At 41.2% G+C, this 12,634-nt stretch overlaps 1 protein-coding gene across 6 annotated transcripts in view; it reads left to right on the top strand.

Moving 5' to 3' along the window:
* The window catches only part of GRIA1 (glutamate ionotropic receptor AMPA type subunit 1), a 321,187-nt gene that overhangs the window by 193,592 nt on the left and 114,961 nt on the right, over positions 1-12,634 (top strand). For 4 of the 6 annotated variants that reach the window (XM_073567910.1, XM_073567909.1, XM_073567914.1 and 1 more), the window contains exons 4-6: positions 102-289; positions 3,493-3,546; positions 5,843-6,004. In XM_073567910.1, coding sequence (XP_073424011.1) covers positions 102-289; positions 3,493-3,546; positions 5,843-6,004 — 404 coding nt within the window. The remainder of the gene's footprint in view (positions 1-101; positions 290-3,492; positions 3,547-5,842; positions 6,005-12,634) is intronic. The other 2 variants (XM_073567912.1, XM_073567911.1) reach the window with 1 other exon arrangement.

Below are 12,634 nucleotides of genomic sequence, written 5' to 3'. Positions count from 1 at the left end.
TATATCCTATGATTAGGAAATTACATGTTTGAATACATATAGAAAATGAATTTAGTAATTTTCTTTCTCCCAGAAAACCCCTCTAACTCCTCTGTTTCCAGGTTTATCAGTTCTCCAAAAAGTATTGGATACAGCAGCAGAGAAAAACTGGCAAGTGACAGCAGTAAACATACTCACCACCACAGAAGAAGGCTACCGCTTGCTTTTTCAAGATCTGGATAAAAGCAAAGATCGTCAGGTTGTAATAGATTGCGAGTCAGAACGACTGAATGCCATCCTCACCCAGGTAGTGTTGACATTTTCCGCAAAGTCAGCTGCTGTAAAGTAATTACGGAACTCTAACTACCAACTTTGTCTTAATTATCTGTTGAATGGATACTTTACATTTCAGTCTGTAAACCCTACATGATAGAATTAGTTGTGAAAATCAAATATGGCTATCATTGAAAAAATAGGAAGCACAGTGTCAAAATGACGTAGGTTTAAATGCATCCAAAGGCAATATTTGCATAGAGGCTATATATTCTTGCCATTTAGGTTGTCTGGGGTAGTGCATTCGAGAAAACTGGTGCAGCACAAGAAAATTCCTGGAGACAGGAGTGGAAAGTTCTGATTGCTAAGGATGTTGGTCTTAAATCAGTGACAGAATGGAAATCACAGGTAAAGTTGTAAACAAAGAGGAGGAAGGAGATGCAGGATGGTGGAGCACTGTTGAGAGTAAATGTAGGGTGGTAGGTAGAGTTAAGGGAAGAGAGGCAGAATGGTGCAGCACTGTGGAGAGTACATGTATGGTGGGAGACAGGGTTAAGGGAGCAGATGCAGGGTGGTGTAGCACTGTGAAGAGTATGGTGTAGGGTGGTAGACAGAGTTAAGGGAAGAGAGACAGAATGGTGCAGCACTGTAGAGAGTACATGTATGGAGGGAGACAGGGTTAAGGGAGAAGATGCAGGGTGGTGTAGCACTGTGAATAATATGATGTAGGGTGGTAGACATAGATGAGGGAGCAGATGCAAGGTGGTGTAGCACTGTGAAGAGTACGGTGTAGGGTGGTAGACAGAGATGAGGGAGCAAATGCAGAGTGGTGTAACACTGTGAAGAGTATGGTATAGGGTGGTAGACAGAGATGAGGGAGCAGATGCAGGTTGGTGTAGCACTGTGAATAGTACGGTGTAGGGTGGTAGACAGAGATGAGGGAGATGATGCAGGTTGGTGTAGCACTGTGAAGATTATGTCGAAGGGTGGTAGACAGAGATGAGGGAGCAGATGCAGGTTGGTGTAGCACTGTGGAGAGTACGGTGTAGGGTGGTAGACAGAGATGAGGGAGATGATGCAGGTTGGTATAGCACTGTGGAGAGTACGGTATAGGGTGGTAGACTGAGTTGAGGGAGCAGATGCAGGTTGGTGTAGCACTGTGGAGAGTAAGGTGTAGGGTGGTAGACAGAGATGAGGGAGCAGATGCAGGTTGGTGTAGCACTGTGGAGAGTACATTGAATGGTGGTAGACAGAGATGAGGGAGCAGATGCAGGTTGGTGTAGCACTGTGGAGAGTAAGGTGTAGGGTGGTAGACAGAGATGAGGGAGCAGATGCAGAGTGGTGTAGCACTGTGGAGAGTACGTTGAATGGTGGTAGACAGAAATGAGGGAGCAGATGCAGGTTGGTGTAGCACTGTGAAGAGTACGGTGCAGGGTGGTAGACAGAGATGAGGGAGCAGATGCAGGGTGGTGTAGCACTATGGAGAGTACATGTAGAGTGGAAGACAGAGATGAGGGAGCAGATGCAGGGTGGTGTAGCACTGTGGAGAGTACATGTAGAGTGGAAGACAGAGATGAGGGAGCAGATGCAGGGTGGTGTAGCACCGTGGAGAGTACATGTAGAGTGGAAGACAGAGATGAGGGAGCAGATGCAGGGTGGTGTAGCACCGTGGAGAGTACATGTAGAGTGGAAGACAGAGATGAGGGAGCAGATGCAGGGTGGTGTAGCACTGTGGAGAGTACATGTAGAGTGGAAGACAGAGATGAGGGAGCAGATGCAGGGTGGTGTAGCACTATGGAGAGTACATGTAGAGTGGAAGACAGAGATGAGGGAGCAGATGCAGGGTGGTGTAGCACCGTGGAGAGTACGGTACAGGGTGATAGACAGAGATGAGGGAGCAGATGCAGGGTGGTGTAGCACCGTGGAGAGTACGGTGCAGGGTGATAGACAGAGATGAGGGAGCAGATGCAGGGTGGTGCAGCACTGTTGAGAGTACAAGTAGGGTGGTGGACATCGTTAACAGAGGAGAGGCAGAATGGTGCAGTACTGTGGATAGTATGTATAGAATGGTAGACAGAGATGAGGGAGTAGATGCTGGATCGTGCAGCATTGTGGAGAACTTTGGAGAGTGAAAAGTTTACATTAGATTGTGAAGTGCATAAGCAATCAGGTAAGAAAAAATATGAGCTTAGGCAGAGAAGAGTTTTTAAGGGTGGAGACCAGTTGACAGAGAGTTACAGTAATGAAGATGAAAATGAATATCGTAGGGTTGCACAAACTCATGTGCATGATCAGCATGAGTCTAATGAATGCACATTCTCTTCAGGTGTATGGGACTGATTGCAGATCACAGACATTTCTGCAGAAAACTTTTGCACAATTTTTACATTCTTCATCCTTATCTGCCTGCCTGGCCCCAATGCAGTCCTGAGCAGTGTGGGTCCATTTGATTCCTAAGTTCTTCAGCTTTATATTGGTTCTGCTTCCCTATGCCAAGACACAGCTATTAGAGTCCGTAAAAAACATTGCTCTTTTGGAAAATGTATGCAAAATACCTCTCCGTTAAATGGAAAAAAGACATCTCCCTAGTGCCCCCTATAGTGCCCTGTAGCTCAATGTCAGAACCCATTTTGGAGCCTTGAAATATACAGTAGCCAGACCATCAATATGTAGATATCTATAGATATCACCGGTACCAAATGTTTGCTCCTGGTCAGTACAGAGTAGGATTTTGATTTCTTCTAGAACCCTACTCTGTACTGATAAGGAGCACTTTCTCTACATCCTACAGATTGGTTTCTCTGGTTTCGCCAATATCCTCATCATGCTTCATCAAGGGCTGGACTTAAACAACACAGTGTGGCCCATAGGTGGCATTGGTGATAGTTTTCTTCTGGAGGAGAGCTGTTTTGAATATTTTTTTTATCCAGGGAGCATTTCTAGTATATTTGGATCTCTGTGAGGAGAAACAATACCTTCCCAGAGTGGCTATATGTTGTATATTTATATATGTTTTTATTATATTAGTTTAATTCGTTGTATATGGTACATCTTGAATTTGATGTCGCTCAATCATTTCAGTCTGTTTTATTCCATTACCCGGTGCAGTCTGTTCTCCTGTCATTTTTTTTTTCTTGACCACACTTTCGGTTACGTAAGGCTCTAGAACGCCTACACCATTTTCCACAATGTGTTCAGTGAAGCTGTGATAGTAATTAACCAGATTTCTCTTCCTTGCAGATCATCAAGCTAGAAAAAAACATTGTCGGCTATCATTATATTCTTGCAAACCTGGTAAGTGAAGTATAGGATTTTAGACGAATTTGCAGAGGCGGGTTTCACTGTTGGAGTTTGTTCTGTGCTGGGTCATTGTGCAAATGGAGGCATTGTTGATAAGCATGTGGCGAATGCATTACTTTGCATGTGTTGCCAAAGGAACCGATGAACAATGCCGCGCCGCAGCGTTCTGTGCATGTTAGCAGCTGCTATGAAATTGTAGCCTTTGTTACAGAAAGCAAAATAAAAAAATATTTCCAATTTGTAAAGAATGCATAGCGTAGAGAAAGTCCGCAAAAGACAGTTCCAATTTATTTACTTTGAAATGTCGGAAATAAATTCCTCCAAATTAATTATCTTGAGTATTTTTCAAATAAGTTATACAATATAATGAGCTTTGAGGTTAAAGTAAATATCGATAAATGCAGAATATTAGGCGTTAGGAAACAACAAGTGACTGATGGTGAAGAATCAAGAGGGCATGCTTTATGTAGCATGTGTACTCTTTTTAGTTTACCCCTTTGGTGTATAAGGATGGGCAGATTCTCAGGACCTCCTATCTAGTAGGCAGAATGGAGATAAGCCTGCAATGCACTTGAAATAGCTGTCGGCCAAATGATGGTTCAACCGGTAGCTATCTCACCTGGTAGCGATCAATCTGACGTGTTCTCTGGGAGAGAGCTGCTGCTAGATGTGCCTTGTGGTGGTTTATCTCAGGAAGAAGAAAAGAATCATCAAACCAATAATCTGACATACCGAATCCTTAATTCCCCCAAAATGAATTGTCTGGGGTCTCGATACACATTAGACTGTTGGTCAGTTCTGTGATGGGCGGGTTTGATTTATATAGCCTAATGTGTATTAGGAAGCTATACTCTACGAAGAGCTATAATCATTGGGTAAATCCTGGCTTTTCCTTGCATTCTACTGATGGATCATTAGCTAATTTCCATGAGTTGGTTTATTTTCTTATGTAATGACCACCCAAGGAGAAGCCCCCCCCAAAAAAAAAACACCCAAGGAAAACTAACTCCATCGCTTAAGACCTCTTTCATAAGAAACAGACTAGATCAAAGAGCCACTCTAAAAAATTAAATAATCCACTCATAACCCAAGTTTAACAGTAATTTCCCAACTTACCTTTGATATTAGTGTTTCACATATTGGGTTCTGACCCAGGATTATTCCTAAAACAAGGTCAGTGAGTTCCAGCATAGAGCAAACCAATCTGAATCCATTGGCTCATATCAATGGATGGGTAGAATTCATTTTCTAGCCATCAAGAAGATAACCACTTGAGAGGGTTCTAGAAGTTGGAAATTACCCCATCATCGACTACTTCTTGTGGGACCACTTCTATGAGAACAGACTGATCAGTTCAAACAATTCCTTTAAGAATTAAGTCATACACTAAGGCATCAATTGACCACGACCAACATTTTTCATGCGAGGGGCACGGGGCGGAATGCAAGGCACCTGATTAATTGAGACCCATGCGTCTTAATGTATCAGGCAAGGTGTGAAGTGGGGTGTACTTCCGTGTCTAATCCTTTTCACAAATCTTCCTGTAGTCTGGTACTGGAGTAAGATTTGTGCTGTAAGGGATTACATTCATTTTCCGAGTGGGTGTCACCCTGCCACATCATGCCCTCATCTTGCTCCATCTCGTCACAGTTTGTCGGAGCTGGGCAAAAATGGTGTGTATATGCCAAAGGCCACAAAGTTTTTGCCCAGCTTCACATTGATTTCTGGCATAAAGGCTTTGATGAGTAAAGGCCTAAATACATTTGATATTAGTCTTTTAGTCTTTTACACATTGGGTACTCCCAAGTCCTGACTACCCTAAAGAGAATTTTTGAAGTTCATCATAGATTAATCCAATCTAAATCCAACAGTTAAAAGAATCACTTACTAATATTTTCTATTTTAAGTTATGTCAAATGTAAGCCATTTTTTGCCAGTTGACAGTGAGAATATTATGTGAAAACCATAAAGCTATGCGTGATGGTGAATATATTTTGAGGGTGTTTCCTAATAAGAGATTTCTCAAGTAGACCTAAAACACCTCAGTTGAACTTTGACCATACAGTGAAAAGGTTACCATAATATTTTATAAGAAAAATATATCAAAATCAAAGAATAATCCAAAAAAAGATTGGGTAACAAAGACAATAAAAGACCTAGACATATCACCAAATGTAGAAGACCTGAAACAGAGGTCAATCTTCGCAACATCTGGGGCAAAATAACTATTCTTACAACACATTCATATTCTATAAACTCATGCTTTTACACACAAATTGTCATTTTTCAGGGTTTCATGGACATCGAATTGCAGAAGTTTAAAGAAGCAGGAGCCAACGTTACAGGTTTTCAACTAGTCAACTACACGGATTCCAGAGTGTCTCAGATCCTACAACAGTGGAAAAGCTATGATGGCCGAGAACAACCTCGTGTGGACTGGAAGAAACCAAAGGCAAGTTGTTACCAATAATTTTGCAATTCTTAATGTCTGAAGTGATACAGTTAGAAGACTACATTTAAAATAATGGAACCCGTCACAAAGTCAAAATGGATACCCTCTCTACTTTGTGGTGCTCCGTGTCTTCATATCAGCCATCTTTCTAAGAGATAACGACTTGGGGTTTGTTTGCCTTCCATGTATTTTAAGAGTGGTGAAATTTCAACTCTTTAGGCTACCTATGGGATAGCTTTATGCAAGAGTGCCCTGCCTATGAAAGGGGGATTGGATGAACCCATTCTACAATGAAAATACGGCAGAATCTGTGACAGTCTTCATTGTGTATACTTTGTTCCCTATGGCGTAGCATTTCAAGTACAGTTTTTGAAGACACATTAATCACAATTAGAAGGTTCTAGAAAGATACAAAATGTTGTTATGAAAACATTGCCCACTTTAAATAATATCTTTTTGGGGGTCCTGTGATGATGAACTGATCACAGGATGTACCACTGTTGATCCCTCAGAGATCAGAATTGATCTTTTGTTGTAGTCTGAGCAGGCGTTTATCTCCTCTTCAGCAGTGTCACAGAGGGAAAAAAATTAAAGGAGTTGGCCACTACTTTTGTTATTGATGGCCTCCTTAGGATAGGCAATCAAAATCTGATCAGTGGAGGTGTGACACCCGGCACCCATGCCGATCAACTATTGCTGATGCTGGCCGAAAAACAGTAGCTCCGTCAAAACTATAATGCCCGCGGCCAGGTACTACATATCTACCACTTTTAATATCTGTAGGACCCTGTCGCGGAAACTATAGAATTGCAGAGCTGCTGTGTTCCATCAGCATCCAAGAACTTCCAGCCAGTTCCGGTAAAAAGCTGATTGGCAGGGGTGGCAGGCGTCGCACCGCCACCATTTAGATGTTGATTGCCTATCCTAAGGATTGGCCATAAATTAAAAAGTAGTGGCTGACCTCCTTTTTACGTATTAAAAAGGATAAATATTAAAATCAATGAGTTGTCCATGTAACAGAAAGACTTGCCCAGTTCCTCAGAGCATTTTTCCAATTTTTTCAGATCATAACCAATTCGTTTTTATATCCGTGGCTAGGTTTAGTTGGCATTTCTAGACCTTTCCCACCACAATATTATTTACACATTCCCTCATTCTCATTATTTTTCAGATCCTGGCTCATAATAAGATGTTTGACAACCTATCATTGTCTTTATCTTATAGCTCAGGAACCCCGACTTAGTAAATGGCAGCATATGATAGTTTAGCTTAAAGATCGTTGCAGATGTAATGCCTCTTGTGTATTTGCTTGGCTAATTTTCCAGGACGTCTCGGCCAAATCTGGGGTAATTTGTGCGTTAATCTAAACTTGTATACAAGCTCAGAAGAACAACAGCTGTTACATGGAAACAAAGATTATTGAATGTTGATAGAAACAAATGCTTGGTCTGGCAATTGTTCTTATTAAAAGGTTCGCTAAACCGAGAACACAGCTTGAAAACATGATTGATTGGATTTATAAAGATCGAGCGCTCTTTGGGTGATTGCAGAAGGACGTGTAGACCCTCCTATTTCCTTTATGTGTACCCTATATTTCCCCAAGAAACAATTGGAGTCTGTAATAACAGAGATTTTTAGGATTCGAGTATATATTGGTCCCTACTCTTTAAGTGAGAACGTGCTTATGCATCCAAGTAAAAGAAAACAACTTAGCACCGACCTCAAAACGCAATCCAAAAGGTCTGATATCACACCAATTCATGTTGCCAAAACCACCCCAATTAGAACGGGTTCTCAATCCGAAAAAAATTACAATGTAGAAGATCCAGATGCAAAGAAATAAAGGATGGCACTCGCCATTCAAAAATGCAAGGCTTCATTCAGGAATATGCAGGCATCGGCAAGGGAGAAATGTGCAGAGTACGGACTACGGCTGTTTCGCGTTGCTGCGCTGCAATAGGTCCTGTTGATACTGACACCTGATATATCTCGGGTTATAGGGTTATTTCCCATTTGAGATGATCAAATCTTTTTAATGAATTTTTACCTAAAAATTGATTTGCAGCCACTCAAAATAATGTAAAGCCTCCGATCGTCCTGAAAAGACTAATGTCTCCAATGACGGTAGCCTTAATGTCAACGTGACTTCACCATGGAAAAAGATGGTAAATCTGGAGTCACCCACAGTTCTTTAAAATCAGTCCAAAACTGATCATTGTTAGTTATTTGTGATCAGGCAGACCTTTTGCACAACGCTGACTTAAACTGATGGTGTCGCTGTCAGAGGTAACGTCATCCTGCTGTGACCGAGGGGAGTAATGTGCCATATATTCCATAACACCCTCAACTTCCTGCACAGTACTATGCTTGTCAGAGCCAAAAGAGGTCAATTGTGGCCTGTGTGTGGTAGTACTACTGCCTGAACAGTTGGTGCCAGTGATTGTACTTCTACTGCTGCTAGCAGCTACCACATTCTTAGCCACGGTTTGTTTTTTTATTTTATTTTGCAGTACCCCATCCAATGCCATTGCCTCTTTTTATTTTACCGTACATTTTGTACAACACTATAAGTAACTTTAGTAATCTTTTTCAACCCCAATTATTCAACTTTTACCTAAAAGGGAATGCAAGCTACACAAGACCTAAAAGGGAATGCACATACAGAATGCAAAGTTAGGAACAAGTCAGCAGGCAGTATTGGTGTGGCAAATTGAACTAGTAAAAAAAGGTGTGCAAATGCAGACATGCACATTTACGGTAAATGTCTACATTTTTTAACTTTTTTTCTAATTTATAACAATATTCAGTCCTTCTCAAAATGATGTGATAAGCAATGCAAGATAGGTAGACGACCAAAAGTCCAGCAGCCTCAACAGAGCACTGAATGGGTATGGCGTGCGCAGATATAAAATTTGATTAATAAAAGAGACGTGCAACAAAATTTGTTAGGGACACACACTCAGTTTTTGAGGAACACACTCGCAGTTAAATATCTGGAAATTTGGGAATTTTCTTTAGTATTTTAACCCCTTTTTGCCGCAGTTATTTTTCATGTTTACATTTTCATTTTTTCCTTCCTCTTTTCCAAAAGCCCTAACTTTTTTAGCTTTCCATCCACATAGATTTTTGAGTGCTTGTTTGTTTGTGGGACGAGTTCTACTTTTCAATGACCCCATCTATTTTGCCACATAATGAATGGGAAAATTTAAAAAATAGTGCTGCGAAATTGCAATTACGATATTTTCGTTATTAGGGCTCATTATGCTGTAAAAATTACTTGGCATAATCATGCTCCCAGTCACTATGATTATGGAGTTACTAAATTTTTCCATTTTTTAAAAATAGTTTTAGGGGTGAAAATTGTAAAAAAAATTGTTTTGTATCGCCATTTTCTGAGATTTGTAATGTCTTCATTTTTCAATTTATAAAGCTTTCTGAGGGCTTGTTTTTATAGCACCGCGAACAGCATGTTTTTATTGTTGCCATTTTAGGATAGATACATGATTTTGATCACTTCTTATTTCATTTTTTTCGTGGCATTGCAGCAACCAAAACAACACAATTTTGGCGATTTAAATTTTTTACTGTGTTTACTAATCATGTTAATTCATTTTATATTTTCATACATCAGACATTTCTGGATGCAGCAATATCAGATATGTGTATTTTTATTAAAATATGTATAGTTTTACTTTTTATTTTTATACGTTTATTTTTAATGGGGAGAAAAAGGGGGTGATTAGAACTTTTATGTTTTTTTTAATTTTTTTATATATATTTAAAAATATTTTTTTCTACTTTTTACTGTACTTGTTAGTCCCCTCAAGGGACTTGAGATTGCGATCGTTTGTATGCAGCCAGCAGTAATTCAGTATTGCCGTGTATAATAAAAATTACGGTCTTCTTTGAAGCCGATTTACAGACTGATTTTCAATGGAGTACCGTGATTTCCGAAACGGGGGTCTGCTGAAGACTGCCATAGCAAGCTATCGGCACCCTGCGATCGCATTTCAATCAATCAATCAAATTTATTATCACCAAGTACATATTACATATATACAAGGAATTCTTTGTGGCAAAGAGGCAACATAATATATAACAACAGATACAACAAGTAACATCTAACAAGACAGATACAGTATATAGTATACACATGACGATTTAATTGTTGAACAGAGAGTGGATAGAAGCTGTTCATATGGCGGTTGGTGCTGCATTTGGGGACTCTGAAGCGACGTGCTGAAGGGAGTAGTTGGAATGAGGAGTGTCCCGGGTGAGAGGGATCGGATGAAATTTTCAATGCGTGGGATCGAATACTCTTATCATAAAGATCCTGGATTTTAGGCAGGGGGGAACCTATAATTCTCTCTGCTGTTCTGAAAGTCCTTTGTAAGCAGAGTTTGTCATGCGCAGTGGCTCCCCCATACCAGACTATCAGAGAGGAACAAATCACAGATCTGATGACAGCATTAAAGAATAAGATCAGCAGATTCTTAGACAAACCATATCTTTTCAGCTGACGCAGGAAGAACATCCTCTGTTGTGCTTTTCTTATAACAGCATCCACGTTTTTCCCCCATTTAAGATCATGAGAGATGATAACACCAAGGAATTTGGTCTCTGTGACCCTAAGAACCACTTCGTCATGGATGTAGATTGGAAGTATCTCATGTTGATCTTTCCTAAAATCCACAACCATCTCAGCAGTTTTTTTAGTGTTGAGTACAAGATTATTGGCTTTACACCAGTCACATATTCTTTCCACCTCACTCCGATACAAGTCTTCAGCATTTCCCCTGATGAGACCAATCAGTGTCATATCATCGGCAAATTTCAAGATTTTTACTGAGTCTGCTGAAGAGATGCAATCATTCGTATAGAGAGAAAACAGTAACGGGGACAAAACACACCCCTGAGGTGCCCCGATGTTTGTGACCAAGGTGTCCGAAGTGAATGGTCCAACTTTTACACTCTGTATCCTGGCTGTCAGGAAGTTATAAATCCACAAGCATAAGTTGAGAGGGACTCCAAGAGCTACCATTTTCTTATTAAGTAAATTCGGATCAATGGTATTGAACGTTGAGCTAAAGTCCATGAAAAGAATCCGGACATATGAGTGCAGTTCATCTGTATGATCCAAAATGTACTTCAGTGCCAGATTGACAGTGTCGTTTGCCGAACGATTCTCCTTATAGGCAAACTGAAGCGGGTCCCATAGCTTCTGCGTGAATTTTATCAGGTGGGACATCATAATTCTTTCGAAGCCTTTCATAGCTACAGATGTGAGTGCTACTGGTCTATAGTCGTTCAACTCAGAGGTGAGAGGTGAAGGGTGCATGGAATGGCGTACACCTATGCTGTGACAGCGGCATTCATCGGGATAAATGCGGAATGCGCTTGAAAAATATGCAGTGTGCACATAAATGTAAAATGACCGCAGGCGGTAGCCATGAATGAGCTGCACTTTTCAGGAAAGTCGTGGCCCAGTCCCAATGTGCTATAATGTGTGGGGAGGATCACACTCACTTGTAGGCCCCAATCCTTCACCATCTCCAGGTTTTAATCTTCATGAGCCGCAGCACATAGATCAAGGGACACCCGGTTCGTTTCCACAACCAAAAGTTTACTGGACAGTTCCAGTTCATCAGATTGCAACACGCAGTATTGAGCAAGACACATTCTGTTCCTGGTTTTCTTAACACAGAACGCCCTCACCATGGCTATCCTTTCCTCCTGGACTATCCCCACGTTCCCTGGCTCTCTCAGGCACAGGGATTTCCGATCCGTGCCTGCAGTCTACGCGAGATCCCTTACCTTCCTTTTTTGTTCGGTGTCCATCGTTCCCTGTATCGCAGACGATAAGACACTCTCCATAGTACCCATATCACCATATCGAGCCCTGAGCTCTGGACTTTCCGGAATGTCCACAACGGATTCTAGTAAGGCTTCCCACTGCCATGAATGATAGATACTTGCTGACCTAAGCAACCCACTGCACTTGAACTTGACCTTGGTTACTGTACTTCCCAATCTGATCATCTATCAAGAAGTAGTGCTTCTTTATTAGCACTAGCCCCCTCCCATTGTGAGCTAGTCCCAAACATTAACTGTCTCTCTTATCCTATGTCTTAGCTAACTATGGTTATGCTCTCATACCAGTATATACTAATCCTATTGGACTTATCTTATGTCCTAGATCCTAATCAATATTTCTACCCTACTACCATATCAGTCTATTCCCAATATACAGTAAAACTGCAGTACCTAGTTCATATTTCACATAACATATTATATGTATAATAAAACCCAGGACAATATGTACATGACACGGTCGGTGTCTTCAGGGGTAGGAACATGACAGTACAGTCCACCACTCTTACATAGCCTTAGGGTCAAGGGAAGAATTAGGAAATGTATGAGGTATAACGTTTGCAAATGTGCATATGTGGCGCCCCTGAGGCTCTTTCGCCACAGAGGTACTGCACCTCCTCCTGAGGTGTGGTGCCCCACCATCCAGGTAAGTTGAAGGCTCCTGACCATGCTCCAACACTTGCATCCCACACAACACAGTAATTCAGCAAAGCCACATTGCGGCTCCCTGCTTGGAGTATAGCAGAGCACCTTTGGTGG

Source organism: Dendrobates tinctorius, unplaced genomic scaffold (assembly GCF_039654945.1).
Source record: "Dendrobates tinctorius isolate UK_male_01 unplaced genomic scaffold, ASM3965494v1 ptg000020l, whole genome shotgun sequence".
In the NCBI taxonomy this organism is placed as follows: domain Eukaryota; kingdom Metazoa; phylum Chordata; class Amphibia; order Anura; family Dendrobatidae; genus Dendrobates; species Dendrobates tinctorius.
This window is presented reverse-complemented; position numbering and strand designations above follow the sequence as displayed.